We start from the raw sequence: 19,238 nt of genomic DNA on the forward strand, positions 1-19,238 counted from the left end.
GAAATTTTAATAATTCACTATATGCTTCTTTCTTCTAAAATAATGGTTTCAGATATTTGTTAGTTCTTAAAAAGTAACTTTTTAATGGGGGTGCATAGTCTATAAACCAGACTGCTGAAGTGTTTTGAAGTAAAAAAAAGAAAAAAATAAATCAGTATTTACTTAACGGAACTTGTTTAAAGAACAGGCATTTATTGGAAACTGCTTTGACAGAACTTTCATGGGTTTATAATGGCATTTCTTTTTTTAAGTATAAGACATAGCACTGACAAAAACAGGTACACAAAATGAAGCCTTGTGATGAACATTTACTTCATATGTTCTTGCCTGTTGTTATACACAACAGTATGGGTTACAGATTAATAGTCTTACCTTTGCTATGACTCTTCCAAGTCTATTACTGAATTAATCACTCTTTTAATTTCCGTCCTGTAGTTTTTAGGAAACAATATGTGTGGTGGTTTTGACTTCATGAGTTTTTTTTGTTGTTGTGGTGATGGTGTTCTTTTATTACTGTTATTGGGGGAGGGAGTGAGGCTCCTGAAATAACATTTTGTTTGGTTTCTATAAAATTTAGTAACTGGAGGGAGGTAGCAGAGGGTCAACCTGCTGAAACGAACATTGTCTTGTTGGTCAAAATTAGAGAAACTGATTCTTTTTATTTTGTAGACCTTTTCACCTGATGCAGGCGAAAAAAAATATTCAAGAGTTTAGTTTGCATGAGGAGAGAGAGAGGATTGTTTTAAGTCCAGTAAAAATGATTAACAGTGGATTCCAGCCAAGTTTACCAGCATCTGTCATTCCTTTGACAGGATGTAAGGGCCCATATTCCAAGGAGCTAAAATTATCCATCTGGTTGCATGGAAGGGAATATAGGTCATAAGACCATATATAAGTTGATATTCTGCATATATTCTGGAGAAACAATTGGCTTATTTTATGTAATGCATATTTTATTCTGAGATAGAGAAAAGGGTTTACTTAAATGTCAAGCTGCTCTCTAGTGGTTGGATATGTAAGCTGTTGGAAAGTATGCCACAAATTCTGCCCCTGCACCACCCCAATTTCTCCCACCCCCAAACCTCTTAAATTTAGTGTACAGTGAGTTTTTACAGTAATACTTTTCATCATATCTTCTTTTCAAGCATGAATTGCCAATTTATCTACATAATATGTGATGATAATCATAGCACCACAGAATGTTTTGGGTTGGAAGGGACCTTAAGGACCACCCAGTTCCAACCCCCTGCCATGGGCAGGGACACCTCCCACCAGACCAGGTTGCCCAAAGCCCCATCCAGCCTGGCCTTGAGCACCTCCAGGGATGGGGCACCCACAGCTTCTCTGGGCAGCCTGTGCCAGGGCCTCACCACACTCTTGAGTGTGGTGCCTTCTAGTATCTTTCCACCTTTAGTTTAAAACTATTCTCCTTCGTCCTATCATTATCTGCCTGAGTAAAAAGTCCCTCTCCACCTTTTTTATAAGCCCCCTTTAATTATTGAAAGGCCACAACAAGGTCTTCTCGGAGCCTTTTCTTCTCCAGGCTGAACATCCCCATCTCTCTGTCTTTCTTCATGGGGCAGGTGCTCCACGCCTATCATAATAAGCTGTAAATATATATAAATATGTATGGTAAATTAATAATTTTCTAGACTTGTTGAAAGTCTTCATTTAGGAATTTAAATAATGATATTGTCTGTTTAAAACTCTAGAATCCCACATTTTACTGTGTGGTAGAGGAATTTCTTATCCTTTAAGATGGGCCTTCAGTAGGCCCATGCACAAATAAAACTAAGTTCTTAAATGTTTTTAAGAACACAGCTTTAACAATATTTGGACATTGATAAATTAAAGGAATGCTACCCACTCAGTAGCATTCAGGACCTATTAGTTATAAATTTTGATTTCAGATTTTTTTTCTCTTTCTCTGTTTTGAACAGACTACTGAATCATCAGTGGATTAGAATGATGCTTTATGGAGCTTAGTAATCAATAAATAACACTTTAAAATAAGAAAATTATTGACCATTTTGAAAACAAACAAGTCTTAACCCTGCAAATGTTTGACCAGTACCATTTAAACTGCATGTAATACCCCATATGTAACTCTTCTATAGGTACATTGTTAATGATACGTTTTTTGGATGTTCAGAAACCTACATTTGTGCCCTTTTTTCCCCTCTCTCATGGCTGAAGGAGAATAGTTCTGTAATGTTTAGATTCCCCTTTTTAGGATAAGCTGGTATCTTACTAGAATTCTGCAAGATTTCAAACAACACTGTTTTCCTCACATGCTTTTATTTAGCAAGGCTTCAAGCATTAATTTCAAGTGTTCCTGAATACTTTGAGCAAACCTTGTCCAATTACATTTAACTATAGGAATTTAGATAGCTGAGGTGAGAATGACAAGTGAAGTGTTTTCAACCTTCAGCTGGCAACTGATTCTAAGTTCTGGTTTTTATTTTATTTATTTATTTATTTATTTATTTTAAAAAAAGAGGAAAAAGAAAAAAAGGCTAGTACCAAAACTTATATGATAAGTCACCAGTTAAGGCTATTCCAAGATAAGCAGAGTGAAGAGTCTTGTTTCCTGAAAATATTTGAGTATTATTAGTTCCTGTTCTATACCAAAAATGTATGGATTAACACAAGCTACAGCTACATCAAACTGGTGTCAGTGACTTTTGGGACACACTGGAGACTGAGGATATACTTTTTGTGGTATTGTAGAATTTGGAACAGTTGCAGTGGTATATATTGTGCAAACAAGCCATAAGGAATTTACAAATAAGGTATCAGATGTAAAACTGTGGAGTGTGTGTAGGGAGATACTTTGAGGCACTAGGGAGTTGAAGAAAACTGGCATCCACATTACTGGGTGTTTGGACTGAAATTCAGAGGAGCAGTAACTTCACATTTGATGTTTAGTAAAAAGAGACTTTAAGGCCAAACACAGTTTTGTCCTCCTAAGAGGGGAGAAATTCTGGAGTTTTGTCTGGAAGCTTGAAACATCCATTGGTTATAGAACGGTGAAAGTATAGAAGAGGAGAATAAAGAATGCTCACTACATCATTGTGTGAGAGGTTATTCAAGAGCCTTGACCAAGAAATATCATGTATTGCCAGTAAATACTGTTCTCCAAGGGGGATTCTAATGACTGGTACCAGAACATCTGAGGAGAATGAATATGCAGAGACATGAGACTTTGATTATTAGCTTGTTCTAGTTTCACAAGATAAAGTAGTATGAAAGCAAATGTCTGCCTCAAGGCTACGGGCTTCTCAAAATCAGGCTTATATGCATAGTCAGCAGACAAACACCTTAATCTATTTATACTTGTAAGAATTATTGCAGTCTTCTAGTTATATATATTTTTATTGATACTTTTTTCTTTTTTTTTAATAGAAAAATTAGAAACTTTATAAAAACAACTTTGAATTTGCTCTGCTTTGAATTTTTTTTTATGGTGTATCTTGTATTATTGTTATTTCTTTTGTGAGTTCATGTCACTGTTTTAATATTACTTCATTCGAGATGGGTGATTTTCCTTTTCTTCTGTGCCATCTTCTTATTTTGTTACATTCTTGCAACTACAGAAGTCCGTGGTGGCAAGACAGTAATGCCCACTGCTTTCTCTCTATTACCCTTGCCAATACTGTGGAGGTCAGGTTTGCAAGGTGATGGAGCTCAAGACCAAGCCACTGTCACTTCTGCTCTTGGAACCTGTGGCATGCTTGTCGCCTACAGTGGCACAGGGATATGCTCACAGGGTTTCTTGCAGGCCTCTTTGTCTCTTTAAATGAGAATTCAAATATCTTCAAATATCTCATTCATATTGTTGAATGAAGTGTTATCAGAATGTGTTGTAGACATTGACGTCACTGCAAGAGCAAAAATGCTTAACCAAACTGTTAGATCTCTGCGTGTATGTAAGCTATTATTTGTACTGTACCAGTAAGGGGGAAAACATGAGACAAAATAGTAACAACTGGTAATTAAATGGTTTTCCACAGGTACTTTGTACTTTGACTGTCAGCTATTCTTCCTGCAATGTACTTTGTAATGTTGCAAATTGATTGAAACCTTAGAAATTTTGACAAGCTGTGCACCAATGTTTTTTTTCCAGACACATGAACATTTGAATGACTTTATTTACACGTAACTCTGCATGTAAGCTGTTGATTGCATGCTGATTTACGGTAAATAAAGGTTAAGTAGGACTCACTGAGTTGTGTTTTATACATCGCAGTGGTCCTGTTCTTGCATGGTTTTTATCTTGCATGACAATGGAATATGTCTGTATTAGTCTACGTATAACATGTCTTGTGGTTTATGCATGCTGCACTAATCTCTGTGTTAAATCTGTCCCCTCTTTATTCAGAGCATGCTGTCTAGGTCCTTTAATTCCAATTATGCTGCAGTTAGCAGCTTTCACTATGGCAGCTCTAGGGATCTGCATGGCAGCCAGGGTAGTGTTGCCTTGAGTGTTGCAGACGGAAGAGGTTCTGGTGTGCACATTGTTCGAGTGAGTACCTACAGGAGGCTATTGCAATTTTTAGAGGGGGAAAGAATAAAATATGAGAGATGCCCTTTAAATTGATAGTTATCCTTCTAGAGATGAACAGTACTTTCAATGAAAAATACAATTTGTGCCTGATTTTTAATAGGTGTTAAAATACTTTGCTTTTACTTTATATGCCTTAACTTATTGTAAGGTTTTTCAGATTGAGTTTTCTAATTATTTTTTGTGTATTATTGAATATAAAAACTTCTGGTTTTGCTGTACATGTTGTGAACCAGAGATTACCATTCTGAATTTGACCTGTGTTGAAAATTGAACAAAATGTTAAGCTTTTTTTTTTTTTTTTTTTTTTTTTACCAAACAAATGATACAAACTGTATTGCAAGATACTTTAGACATTCAAGAAAATGACTTCTTTGGTTTGTAATAAAATGAGAGGAAACAACTCCTTAACTCTGAGCATCTTGAATGATGCTATGGTACCCATAGTGAGCAGGATAAATTCATCAGAAAACTTTTAACTGCAGTTGCTGATATTTGTAAATATCATGCAATATCTTCTGGGTATGGTATCGTACCTAGTAAGATTTATGTTTTCTACATAAACACAAAAAAATGTGCTAGTTTTTCTTTTATTTTTTTAGCTTGTTTCTTTTGTTTTTTAAAGATAGAGAATAATAAAACCCTTAAAATGTTTTGTTTTGGGCATCTTATGAGAACTTTTTAGTTGTTTGAATAATACGAAGACATTCATACTGTTGCATTCTGTTTAAAGTATCCCCAGGCTTCAACTCCAGGAGACCAATGTCAAGATGAGGTGTTCATTTCAGGAAAGCAGAATTATTCATCTGCCACACTTAGTCTCAAAGATGTTCCTCCAGACAGCCTGAAGAAAGTAGCTGTGCAGGTAATTATCTACATGATATAATGGATAGGATATATTTTTTATTGTTTGTATAAACATATGCTGAGATAGCACTTGTAACTGGGGCTTCTTTAAAACATAAAACAGGATTACACCCAGGTATTTAGTAGTATAAGAAAAATAGCATCCTGGTTTTGGAAAACAAAGTTTTTACCTATATGAAGGGGGTTAGTTTTTATTTTCCTTCATTGAGGGCTTAGAAAGAAAAAACGTGCAGAAAAAATAAGTAATTGCAAGTGGAAATTGGAATACGGCAATTGATTTCAGGGAAGCAGATTGAAGCTGATTAAACCATTTAAAGAACAAGCTTGAAATCTGTTGTGATGAAATTGCAATGGTAAACTATAATTCATAGAAGGCATTCTGTATTCATGTCAAAGGACCATCTATATGGGCAGAACTTACTGCAGTGAAACTAAGTGGATATGTGTAATTTAAGATGCAGCAATAGACTTCCCTTTTATGATCCGTGCTCTCATTACATTTCTATAGACGTTAATATTGGGAATTAGGATCATTATTGATATATGTTGCATCTGTAAACTCTCTACCTCTGATAATGCAACAAAAATAGTTTTCCCATAATGCTTTAGATTTTCAGGAAAGACAGTAGAAAATCTTGTAAATTGAATATGTCTGACCCGTAGATAATCTAAGATATGCACACATTTGCATACCCATTTCTCAGAATCACTTTGACAAAGAAACTCTTCTTAACAGACTAGTTTCTCTGTCCATTCACCTAGTGTGGTTAAAGGTTGAAATTTACATGCTTCAGTTATAGTTTTGAGAAACAGAGTATCTTAGTATCCTTGTATCCTCTAACTAGTGGGATAACAGTAGTAGGCAGAAAAATATGCAGACTCGAGACTGTGGCATTTCTGGAGTGTGGGAATCCTACGGAGGGATGACTGACTATTTAGGCTTATTAAGAGTGGGAAGAAAGAAAAGGCTTCCCATCTCAGCTTGGAGCTGCAGAGCCCCCTGTAGCTCTGGGGCTTCAGTAAGAAATGTTGTGACCAACATCATCCTTAGTGAAATGGTTTGAATGAACCTCATGTCTTTACAGTTGAGTAAAGTTGAGACCTTACTGCTGTGATTATACCTATCAAATGAGTAACAGATGGTTTAAGAAAAGAATAACATTTATGGGAAATACCATCATTACAGTTTTGATATTAAAATCTTGAATCTGTTTGGAAGGTTTTTGAGTGAAGTGATCACCAAAAGATGCTCAGAGAGCGGATAACTTCTGAATGGTAGTTGTGTGGGCTTTTTTGTTTTGTGTATGCTCTACTGGGAATTGTTGTGGAAATTTCATGCAATAAAAGTGCAATCTGTAAGAAGATCAACCAAGTGCCAATACTGTCAATTATATTGTCAGAAAATAATAGTCTTGGTAACTCAGTGAAAAAAAGTGTTTATCTAGTCTGCTCTGGTAGATTACCACTCACTATAAGGTTTTGTTTTTAAACCTTATCCTCATGGTGTCAGAGCTGATGACTCTCATGAAAACTGAGTGCAGTTGTACATGATTCGTAACAGTAGTTTTAGTAATGTCGCTAAAACTAAAAGCAGACTTTAGAAATATTGAAATAATTAAGGAAGAATTGAGGATTGTTACTTATAGAATGTATGACATTAAGAATATTCATGTTTTATTCAGATACCTTTGACAAATGGACAAATGTGCCAGCCTCAAAGACCTCAGGCAAACTACAGCCAAGTCCATCATCTCCCTCCTCAGTCATCAGTTGCAAGACATCCATCTAGAGAACAGTTAATTGATTACTTGATGTTGAAAGTTGCCCACCAACCTCCCTATGCCCAGTCCCAGTGCTCTCCCAGACAAAGCCATGAATTGGTAAAGCAAGAGGTAAGAGTGAAATCTAATTTGGATGCATGACATCTGTCTGTTATAAAGAAAAATGTGGTAGATTTTTAACAGAATGGACCGGCAACTTACGCTTGCATCTTTGTACCGAGATAGAAATTTACTTGTTGACTACATTTATTAATCACCAACTCAGTATTTATGAGTAACTGAAAATCTCAAAGTACCAGTACAACTTCTAGTACTTTGCAGCTATTAATTGCTCTCTGTAATGGTTCAAAAATCTGCAACTGTAGAAGTATGCAGCTGTAAACAAAAGTCAGGATTTAAAAATAAAAAAAAAAAAGTGTGAGCATCTGATGCGTGTTTGATAATAATAATTTGTTTTATTTATGTTAGACATAAAAAAGGGTAAGAATGGGTAAGAAATTCTCATAACCATTTGTTATAATCTCATAACCAATTATTTGTTTGAACCAATGTTTCTTGCAGTGTGGGTAACCTTCTTTCTGCTCTTGTATTAAAGGTGTTTCCTTTGTATTGTTTTGTTATTTGAGAAAATACTGAGAGCTTTTCTTTCTGCCTTTCTTTGCTAGAATGGATATGTCCACTTTTTGTGTAAAATTGTTTTCTAATCAACTCTTCCGGCAAGAGAAAAGATAGACATTGTGTAGAATTTATGTATAGACATTGTGTAGACATTATGTATATTATAGATATACATGTATATCTATATCTATATGTATCTATATAGATATATGTATATCTATAATGTATATCTATATGTACATTATAGATAGGCATTATGTAGAATGGAGAATGAAAGTAGGAGCTAGGTTTAATTTAAAATTCAGCCAGAAGTAGCAAAGAAATAGGAAGAGCAAATTATTCCATATGACCATGTGCATTTGCTCGGGTCATTAAATTCATTTACATAATATCTCAATATCTCTGAATTTAAAATCTACATAGATTACTATGATTATAATAGCAGTGATTTTAGGGCAGGACTTACGTACAATGATATGCCGTTGTATTGAAATCTTGGTTTGAATTAAGATTGAGATACAATACTGTCTCAAATTGTGATAAATGCTTTTGATTTTTTTTCTTTTTAAAAGCTTTTGTTCATCTAAGTTCCATTTCTTCTAACTTTGTTTGTAACTACTTAGATTCGAGTGAGGATTGACAAGGATCCTGAACTTGGATTTAGTATATCAGGAGGAGTTGGTGGTAGAGGGAATCCATTCAGACCTGAAGATGATGTGAGTATTTTATATATCTTAAAATCATTCTGATTAGCAAATGTTTCCAGTGTTTACCAAAGGAAATTGACATATATAAATATAAGTAAGTGTGTATGTGTGTGTGTGTATATATATATATATATATATATATATATATCCATCCTCCAAATACAAATCACTCCAGGACTTGGTGGGAGAAAAGTGAGGAAAAGTTATTTATGAAAAATGAAGGTAGTGGGTGACCACTGTGTAGCCACATGGCAACACAAAGTATTGTTCTGACTGAATGTTTCTTAAAACGTTCCAGATATCAGTCCACAGATTTGAGATAATGAGTTACGGAGTTTACACCTAGGAAGTCTCCAAAAAGAGAATATGATTTAACCTACAGCATTATTTCCAGTGGTTGATAATTTGTCTTGACATATACATCTGCCAAATTAAACAAAGACTTGAGTTACACATCAGGCAGATCAGAATTTGCCCTTCAGTACTCCTTTAAAGGCAGTTTCCCTGGATTTAACATCAGAAAAGGATGGCAGCCACTAAAGCCTATAAAATAGTATTGCATTCTCTTCTATTTAAGATGGAAAATTGAAATGATGTTTTGAATTACATCTGTACACCATACTTTATGAAATAAGTTTTCAAAAATGTTTTACGCCTCTGTTTTTCAAGGGTATCTTTGTAACCAGAGTACAGCCCGAAGGACCAGCATCTATGTTGCTGCAGCCTGGTGATAAAATAATTCAGGTACTGTAGTCATATAATTAACTATCATGTATAATATACCAGTTGATTTTTAATTTGCTTCTTTTCTGAGAGTAGAATGGTTAATTTTTGTGTGGATTGCCAGTATCTTTCTAGAAGCATATCAGTATTCTGTAATGATCCTTTTTTCTTCCATCTAACATTAGGATAAGTGATACAGGCTGAAGCATTAATCAGTTGGATCGTTTTTCAAATTCTGAACATTTTTCATAGTTTTGATAATTGTCCTCATGGATTATAATAATAGTCCTTATGTTATTCAGTATGGAATATGAGTGAGTTCATTTGGCTTTAGCATCATTCAGGTATTTAATTTGTAGTCATTCATATGCAGTATTCTGAATAACAAGTTGTCTGAACACGAGCAGTAGCTCCTCATGCCCTCCTTTACCCAGCTGCATACATCTGTTGCATCCTGCCCCTCCCGCCCCCAATCTGCAGTTCCTGCCAGCCTTTGCTTCCTCTCCCCCAGCTGACGGGGGTTGGACAAATGCAAGCACTGGCAGAAGCCGCTTCCTTGATGACTGATACCTGACTGCTGACAGCCCATACCTCCTGGCTACCCTATCTGCCACAGGAGAGCCCCAGATAGTTTCTTTCAAGAGCCATGGCTTTTGGGCTGCAGCTGTGTGGCTTTTTCTATAGGAATTAAGTACCACTCCTGTGTCAGATTCGTTTGAAATTGTCTAATGAACTTGCAGGTTATTTGTGGAAGGGTCAAGGAGGTATACAATGGGATTATCTAAGCCTTACTGTTGTAGAGAACAGGTTAACAGGACACTTCAACTGTGCTGTAGCCACACTTTAAGTTGCAGAGCTAGCCTTCTGATAAAAACATATTTTTAATACTACACACATTACAAGTTTGAGAGTGCTTATAGAGAGATCCTAAATGACCAGTGTCTAGGTAATTGTGTGCAAGTCTTAAGATACGGTTGCATATTAGGTTAGCACATTCTGTACAGATGATGGCTTGGAGTGGTTACTGCTCTTACTGCTCTCTGAACAGTCTATACACTAAACTTTCTTTGCAGCCCTAGACAGATTTAAAAATTACTGCCTTTATAACAAAGAGTCCAGCTGGTAGCAACAGCAGGTGTTAGATAATGGGATGAGCATGCAGAGCTCCAAAATGAGTAGCGAAGGCTCATGACTGGCCTCAGCAGGCACCTCTGTCATCTCTCTGGTGACACCACGGCTGGCCTCTCTGTCACCGTGTAAGGGGCAGCACCTCTGGGAGAAAGGTGGGATGCACAGCTGGCAGCAGCAGTAGTTCAAACTGGACAAATTGTCATTTGGCAAGATTTTACTGCACAGACCGAATATGAATTAGCAGCAATACGCCCTGAGAAGTTGAACCATAGCCATGTTTTCCCTCTTTTCTGTGGGCTGCTTAGGCCTGCCTGTGTTTGCCAAGCCAAGCCTGTCTTAGGAATGAGAAAGGTACTTAGTCATAGGAAAATTGCAGCTGGGGGTGATCTCAGGAGGTCTGAAGCACAACATCCTGTTGAAAACAGTCAGCTCAGAGCTTGGAATGTGTTACGTGGGGATTTATCCAGACAGGTCCTGAAAAACATCCGTGGGTAGAGACTGTATAACTTCACAGAGCAACCTGACTGACTGCTGGACTCTGCTCAGAACAGATAAAAAAAAAGTTCGCTGCGTCCAGTCTGAACTGCAAGCAAGGGGAATAAAACCCTAAAAGGGCCTAAAATGCCATGAATGTTTTTTGTTAAAGGCTTCAGTAGTTCTTTTATCTATCGCAAATGCCATTTCTAGTGTTTAAACTGAGATGTACCATCTATTCTTCATTTTCTTTTTTTAGCATAGATATACTCAGATTGAAGAGTTAGATGCCTGCCGCTAATGGTTTAAAGCTCTTTTTTTATTTATTATTTTTTATTTTGGTTATGTGCAAATATATTCAGTATCTTTGGAGTAAAATTCTTCCAAGGCTAACACAACTGTTTAATTCCTTGTAGCGTACACCTAAATGTTCTACTGGCATCAGCAATGTAATCTGAGAATCAGCAGTGTTTTATTGTATGCATTTATATAAGATTTTTATTTATTTAAAACTTAGTTTAAGCTTAAGTAAACTAACATGAAATATGAGACTGCCATTCTTAATTCTGAATATTTCTTTTTAGGCTAATGGATACAGCTTCATAAATATTGATCATGGACAAGCAGTATCTTTGCTAAAGACTTTTCAGAATGCGGTGGAACTCATCATTGTGCGAGAAGTTTCTTCATAAATACTGTGGATAGAGGGGAAAAAGCCAGCAGGATTCATTGAAGGACTTACGGAAACTGAATATTTTGCCTATTTTTATATGTGAAAGGAACTTGAAAAGAATTATGATCAAAATTTGTACAGGAAATGAAATACTGAACTTGTGGTCAAAGGGGAATAAACCACTGTATAGAACATACAGGAAATCATTTTGGAAATGCATATGCTGAAAAAACTTGTTTTTAAGCATTATAGCAATCTAAGGATCACTCCTCCAAGAACAAACCTGTGTTGTTGTTTTGTACAGATGGTAGGTTTATTTTTGGATAATTCATACACATTACTAAACTTTGTGCGAGGCTTTGAGAAGCCTAGGTTGTAGCCAATGGACAGATGGCAGGGCTGTCTGTCCTGTAGCTGTTTATTGCCTTTATTTTTATTCACCAGATATTAATGTGTTTTGCTGAAACCACTTCTGTAGATATGAACAGGGGATATGAAATGTTGGCTTCGATATGTGCACATTGTATAGATGAATGGGTAGATGGAAGGTGGTGCTGTTTGGACAGAATAAAGGTCAGGTAAAACTACTATCTGCTATCTAAATCTGAAATCAAGAAAGAAGTAAAAGTGTTTAGTTCTGGAATGTACGTCTACCAATAGAACATGCAATATAAGATTATGGTGTTTTTTAGGAAGACTGTAATTACAAATTTGTGATATTCTACAGGATTTGTTCCTTATGTAGTCATTGAATATTCATTTGCCACGTGTGATTCATGTTTAGTTGGGTTTTCTTGAATACACAATTTTTTTTCAACTGTGCTGTGGAAATGTGCCCAGAGGTTTTTCTGTGCTGTGGAAATCCCCAGTTTTGTGCAAATGGTGATACTTTTATCTTTATAAAAAGTACTCCATTTTAAACTTACATATTTTTAAAATGAAACCGAAATGGCCAGTTTTTAAGGTTGTTGCCTGTAATACACATTTGAACACACACAAAGTAAATGCAGAAAGGGTTATGAAAGTCATCTTGATTTAGTTTGGCCTTTGCATTGCCTTGTTAATCAAAAAGGAAACCATACACATGGCGCTAGGTAACCAAAGCAAGTTTGTGAAACTTTGAACAGAGACAGAGAATTGCTGTGGTGAGATGGAGAGCAAAGGGAGGGTGTACTTACAACCCACCAGTTCGTAATGACGTTTCTTAAAGGGCTGTTCCTACAGGTAACATTAAATGTGAACTAGACACTTCAGAGTCATTAAAGGGTTTCTAACTATATTAATGTAATAGTGATTTACCACAGGCTGCCTTTGTTCCTTATTACTGTATAAAATATTCAATTATGCTTGTATTAATTTTGTTTACCAGAAACATTAACTTTATTTTTCTTTCTCCTTTGTAATTGAATAAAGACTGCATAATCTGCAGTCATAATTAATACACGGTTGTTATGGACCAGGGAAAAGTGCCATAGAAGACCAGTAACTGTTTTTAATCAGGGCTAATGATTAGCCTGTCATTGGAGCAATATTCAGTTATTGCAGTTCATTTTTATTTGCATATAAGTTGGTAGTTTGAAACAGATATAAGTTACTTTTTTCCACCCATGTGTACAAAAGTAAATTCTTTTAATAAAGCTAGCAAAAACACCAGCCTCCTTTAGTTTTGGGGAAAAGAGCTGAAAGAGAGGAAATACTTAGCTAGCAGAAATAGGCAGTACTTCTTAAATAAGTGAACTCAAATATTATTGCACTTCTTTCAAAGATGTTAACTATTGCTTATTGTACTGTGTATAGTTCTAATAATTTTAATTGAAACCCTTTAACAACTCTTTGTATATTTTAATTCTTTTTAGTTGATTTTCAGTAATATTTACATAGGAAATAATTTTTTTGATATATTAGCAGAAATGTGCTGTATTTTGATAAAAATTCACTTATTTTCTGTGTGCTGTTAATCTTTAAAGAAAAGAATGAGAAACATAGCTATATAATGGCAGGCTTCAGCGTTCCCTTTCTCTGAGATGTTTTGTTGTTGTTTATTTTTTTTATTGAAAAAGGAAAATGTTCACATCACATGTTCATTACTTTTAATCATGTTATTTTTATCACACACTGCCTTTTAAAGGGAATGCATACAGACAACTTCTAAATTAACTTGGTCTTCTACATAACCTGTATCTTTAGGAAGGGAAAGTACAAAAAGCAGAACTGATTCTTTACTGATCTTGTGTACATTGTGACTTTGTATACGTTTTACAGTACATTTGAGTATATCACTGAAGAATTGTACCGTGTTGTATTTTGCTTTAATGTTAACAGAGTTTTAAACTATATTATGTCACTTAATTTTCAGATTTACGTATCACATGACAATTCTACCAGGAAGTGTTTCGCTATGGTAGAACTGTAGTAATGGGGATTTATAGCAAGAAGTTTAGTACTTCTTGTGGAAACAGTTGGCCAAAGCTTGTCTTTGTTAAATTAGCAAATTAACCGTGAAATAAAACATGAATTATACTGATTTTACTCAGTAAACTTTTGAGTTTTTAATGGATTGATACGTGTTTGTTCCTTCTGTGTCTGTGTGTAAAGGTATTTACATGTCAAGCTAGATGACTCTGCAGAGTGGGAGAAGGATGTCTCCCGAACTAGTCCAGCCAGGATTCAGCAGGACAAGAGACAGTATCAGCACTTTTCATTTTGAATGCATCTTAAACTACATTTTAAATAGGGAAAAAAAAAAATCCATCAATAGCAGTAGTCACTCAGCATGGCAGTGAGTTGATGCAAACTGTTAATTCTTTCTGTTCTGAATAGTTCATTAAAGAATCAGTTCAACTGATGTAATGAAAAGATGAAGTCTCCCACATATTTATTATGTAAATATTTTTGAGTTACATTTTTGGACTGGAGTTTAAAAAATGTGTATATACTTGAAAGCATTCTATGAACACAAACATAGCAATAAGCAACACACAGAATCAAACCTTTATCATTTGGGGATTTTTGTTTGTTTGTTTAGAAATTTTCCCTTGTCAACAGCTATGAAATGTTTTTATTGATCAGCATTTATTCAACATTCCAAATTTTTGTATATAATTAGACTGTTTCTGAGGTAACACATGGAGAATAGATAATAAACTAATGCTCTTTAAAGCTGTGCGTAATTGACTTATTTAACTTCTAGGAAATTCTCCATGACACAAGTCTATTCATCTGTTGTTTCTGTAGACCCTAATCCTCTATCAATATCCATTAATGCTCCATGCATCTCAGTGTGACAGGAGTCTGCTCAAATTGATTTAATTGCAAGACCAGATTATTCACAAACAAAAAACGAACAAAAATAACCTCTATCTGAATAAAGTAGTCTTGCAGTGAAATCACCTATGTTAGCCAGTGGCTCCTCTTCTAGAGAGAGTAGTCTTTTAACATGTACGTCTGATGTAAATGAGTTAGTTTCAATAGTTCAATTTCATTGTTCAATTTCAATTTTTTGTTTTAATATTTATTATCAAATTCAAATTGTTAAATTTCAGAATTTCAAAACAACAACAAAAAAAGACTAAGTCAAGAAGCAGGGGTAAAATGAATCACTTCAGTGCTCTAATAAGATGTACAAAGGCTATTGAGTGAAGAAAGGGAAAAGTTTATCACAAAACTTCACAGGAGAGGCAAATGCGGGTTACAATCAGACAACTGGCTTTCTTGGAAACTACCTAACAATTAAATAACAGATTTTTATTTATTTTTTTCCAATATGTGGAACTGGCCTACCAATCTCACGTCTTGACTTTTCCTACTTTCTCTACAGAGAAAACAGACTATAGCTGTAGCAGGTTACAGCCCTGATGTTGGTCACAACAGTGTTGGGCTTGGGCCCCTGTGTATTTAAACTTTTCTGCATTTGTTGCCTGCTTGGAGTTTGGAATTTTTTCCACCTTAATTTTGTCCTTGTGGGCACTCCTCTGAAGAATTTTGTTGTCTTTTCTGCCTTTTATGCATCAGACTTCAAATTTATTCTTTTCCATTTTGCAGGTATCACTTGTTAGTATGCCTAGTTCCTGTGCAACTCTGCCTTTGGTCTCCTATTTGACTTCACAATGGAACAGTTTACTTTTTCATCAGCTGTGTGAATGCTAGATCATTCACGAGAATGCTGGATCCATCTTATCACTGTATATAAATACCTCAAGGGAAGTTGACAAAAGAAGTTGTGTAGTCTTATCCCTGGAGACCTTCAAAAGCTGCCTGGACGTGGTCCTGGGCAACCTGCTCTGGGTGTCCCTGCTTGAGCAGGGGAACTGGTCCAGGCAGCCTCCAGAGGTCCCTGCCAACTTCAACTGCTCTGTGTTGCTGTGACATCTTTTGTATGTTTTCAATCCTGTTGAGAAAATTTAAGAGTACGTTCATACTTGAATGAAGGAACCAAACATGCCATTCCATGAACATGCATGCCCATCACATCAGAGATAATTTAGGAAGTTCTTTCTTTGTCCATATAATTTAAAAGTTCCTTATTTTAAGACAGTTTCCTGAAATAGTTAATGTTGGTGTTTCACTAAGCAGAGTGGTCTCCAGTGTACAAAAGTGCTACTTCATCAAACTGATAAAAGCACTTTATATTGACAAGGCAGCTGCTTCTAGGCATGGGAGCCCACTGTTTTTAATTCACATTCCTATTCATCCTTAGCAAGTAAACAATAAAATATGTGATTTAATTTTCTGTGACATTAATCCATCTGATTCTTCTTACAATTCAGAAGATTTGTGACTACAGAAAACTAATGATGACTGTTGGAAGGGAGAGGAAGTTTTTATAATGAGCTAAGAAAAAAAAAAAAAAAAACACAAATATTGGAAATTGACAAAAATGAATTTCATAGCACATTTCACATCATATCCCTGTAGTTTGTTTTTGAAACTGAGCTTTCTACAGCTACTGCGTTACTCAGTAACTGGGGCTTTCAGGTTACACCAGGGATGTACGCCCCCAGTCTCTGCACAGACTTACTTATGTTCAAGCAGTGAAAAGATTTTTGATTTTTAGACTTGACACATTTTTAAAAGTGATGGCTCAAGATGATGCAACTGCTTGACTCTGTATCTTGAGTGTTACTACCTCCACCACCACCTGTCCCATTTCTCCAAGCAGACAATGATCCTCAAAGGATCATTCCACGATCGTGGAAACAAAACCCCTGATGCCAACAGTTCTGCAACAATTTGTTGTAGTGCCATGAGGAGTCCTCCTCCTCTCCCCTCATGGGGGTCCTTGAGGAGGATAACACGTGGATCCCGTGCCCCTGCTGGGCAATGTGCCTTGTGGTGCATCACCATCACACCTGAGAACATTTAGGCTGGTCGGAACTCAGATGAGGAACTCTTGTTTCACACCTGCTGCATGAGCTGCTGCATCTGTTGGCCGTGCTCCTGGCCCTGCTCTCATATAGGTCTCATAGTGCCAGCTTCAAGGTGGGTGCCTGACCCTCCCAAAGCATGGGCAGCTGCAAGAGGTGCTATCCAGGCACCCCGGGTCAAGGGCAGCTACCCTCATTTGTCAGAGCTTACATGAGCCCATAACCCTGTGGTAGCAGCTACCCTCAAGTCTCTCAGGGGGCTCCCAGGAATCCTCCCTCCTCTTTTGCCATTTTCTAAGAGCCTCATTTAAAGTATGGCATCTCCTGATTTCTGGCTCCCTGTGTTCTTGCGTCTGCTTTTTCTGACACTGTCTACATGATCACGACCATACTTCTGTATTGCAATTTGAGATATTGCTTTGTATTAAGGATAAGAGTTAAGTATAAAAAAGCTGAATTTTTGGCTGAAAGAGGAGAAAATGAGAAATAAACATTACAACCTACATATTTTGGAATTACAACATACACCATAAATACTCTGCAAGATTTTGTGCATTGGAAAAGTAGGTTGCAGTTATCTCATTAAAGAGAAAATGTGTTAAGTAGTTATGGATAAACATTACTGAGCTGTGAAATACTCAGTTAACTTGCAGCTGCTGTCTCTCAATAGCTGAGTCAGGACATTTTTGGAAAACAATTTATATGAATACCTGATCAAAAGTTTTAGAGACATAATAAAAAGAAACAGAACAAGTATGTGACTCTGCTGGCAATGAGATGGGCAAGAGCGTATTGAAGTTTCTATTGCTGAAATGACATAGCTTTTCTGCATGGCCTAAACTTTGGAGCATTAAATTTCTAATAACAGGAATTTGTAACATCTTTTTTTTTTTTTGCAGATGCATAACACAAAAGGGAGTATGGCTCTGCACTTAATGCATTTCATGAGGCATGGATGCAAATTGCTGAGCTATTTATGTTTCAGTATTTTCCATATTAATAAAGAAACTGTGACAGAATAGTCAATCTTGTTTGCCAGACATGTAGAAATAATAATTTGGATAAACTTCCTAAGGAATGTCTCTTAATAGAGAAACTCATAGCAGATGAACCAGATGCTCTTCAGAGAAAACCTCATTCAATTGCTAATGCTGATGATTGAAACTTTGGAGGGAAAAAAAAAAAAAAAAAAAAAAAAAAAAAAAAAAGTAGAAAAAAGCATTCTAATGAATTATAAATATGCACTGGCAAAATACATGATTTGAAAGTATTATGCCAAGGCTCCTAACATCATAACATTTTAGCATATTTGATTGATTTTTGTCTGCAACAGCTTTCTCTCACAATAGAATAATCAACTACTGGTTTTGAATATGGAGAAAGTATTTTTGTTGAGAATATTTCTGCCAGAAGTACATCAATTGAAAGCCATTGCTCCTGTACTGTGAGGTTTTCTAATAAATATTGAAACAAATTATAACAGCTGGTTAGCCAACGTGCTATTATGTCCTGGGAAAAATGAATTAATCATGTAAATTTTTTTTATTTGCTAATTATACTGGGAAATGACTGATGGAGTTGGTGTTGATATATGCAGGGGCTAGAAAATATTCTGTTAGGCCTCCAGACAGATGAAACCTCTAAACACTTTTTTTTTTTTTCTATTGCATTTTAATTCAAAAAGCTATGAAAATATACTTGGTAATTTGAATAATGGGACAGACTCTGTAATAGGTGACTTGCAGTGTTTGTTTGTTTTTAAAATTGCAAGTTTTTATTATTTGATTGTAGCATTAATATTGATACGCTGATTTTTAAGGCATCTTAAGATACTAAAACAATGAAGGACTTTTCAGCATCAGTACTGAACTTCAGCTGTTTTTCAATAATATAAATTATTCACAGCTTTCAAGTAAGAATTATAAATTAAATGGTAGTATTTATTTGCAAAATTGTTATGAGGCCAGTAGTGATAATATACAAATAAAATAACATTCACAATTAAATGTAGAATACAAAATTGTATCCTGCGTATTTTTTAATATAATGGTAGACATTTTTGATGCTTTGTAAAAATAATTTCAGTGTAGTCAACTTCTTCACTGTGATCATGAGAGTTTTAAAAAATCTTATGGGTTTCAGGATTTTTTTTCAAGTTAACTTGTTTACCAGCAACCTAATTAATTCTTAGGAAGATTGTAATGACCAAAATAAATATTTAATTTTACCTATTATTTGTTCAAAACTGTTTTAGTTGCCCAAATATTCACACTGAAATAAGGACATTGCATAAAAATTGATATGAAGACAAAGCTAGCTAGAAGCCATTATGAATGA

General features: G+C 35.5%; 1 protein-coding gene across 7 annotated transcripts in view; it reads left to right on the plus strand.

Annotated features, from left to right (window-relative positions):
- The window catches only part of ERBIN (erbb2 interacting protein), a 121,770-nt gene extending 107,675 nt beyond the window's left edge, over positions 1 to 14,095 (plus strand). For 6 of the 7 annotated variants that reach the window (XM_084503552.1, XM_084503551.1, XM_084503553.1 and 3 more), the window contains 6 exons: positions 4,382 to 4,525; positions 5,298 to 5,429; positions 7,114 to 7,323; positions 8,454 to 8,546; positions 9,207 to 9,281; positions 11,450 to 14,095. In XM_084503552.1, coding sequence (XP_084359678.1) covers positions 4,382 to 4,525; positions 5,298 to 5,429; positions 7,114 to 7,323; positions 8,454 to 8,546; positions 9,207 to 9,281; positions 11,450 to 11,557 — 762 coding nt within the window. In that variant the 3' untranslated portion in view covers positions 11,558 to 14,095. The remainder of the gene's footprint in view (positions 1 to 4,381; positions 4,526 to 5,297; positions 5,430 to 7,113; positions 7,324 to 8,453; positions 8,547 to 9,206; positions 9,282 to 11,449) is intronic. The other variant, XM_084503556.1, reaches the window with a different exon arrangement.
- Positions 14,096 to 19,238: the final 5,143 nt, after the last annotated feature.

The sequence above is a fragment of the Aythya ferina genome (genome assembly GCF_964211825.1).
Source record: "Aythya ferina genome assembly, chromosome: Z".
Taxonomy (NCBI): Eukaryota; Metazoa; Chordata; class Aves; order Anseriformes; family Anatidae; genus Aythya; species Aythya ferina.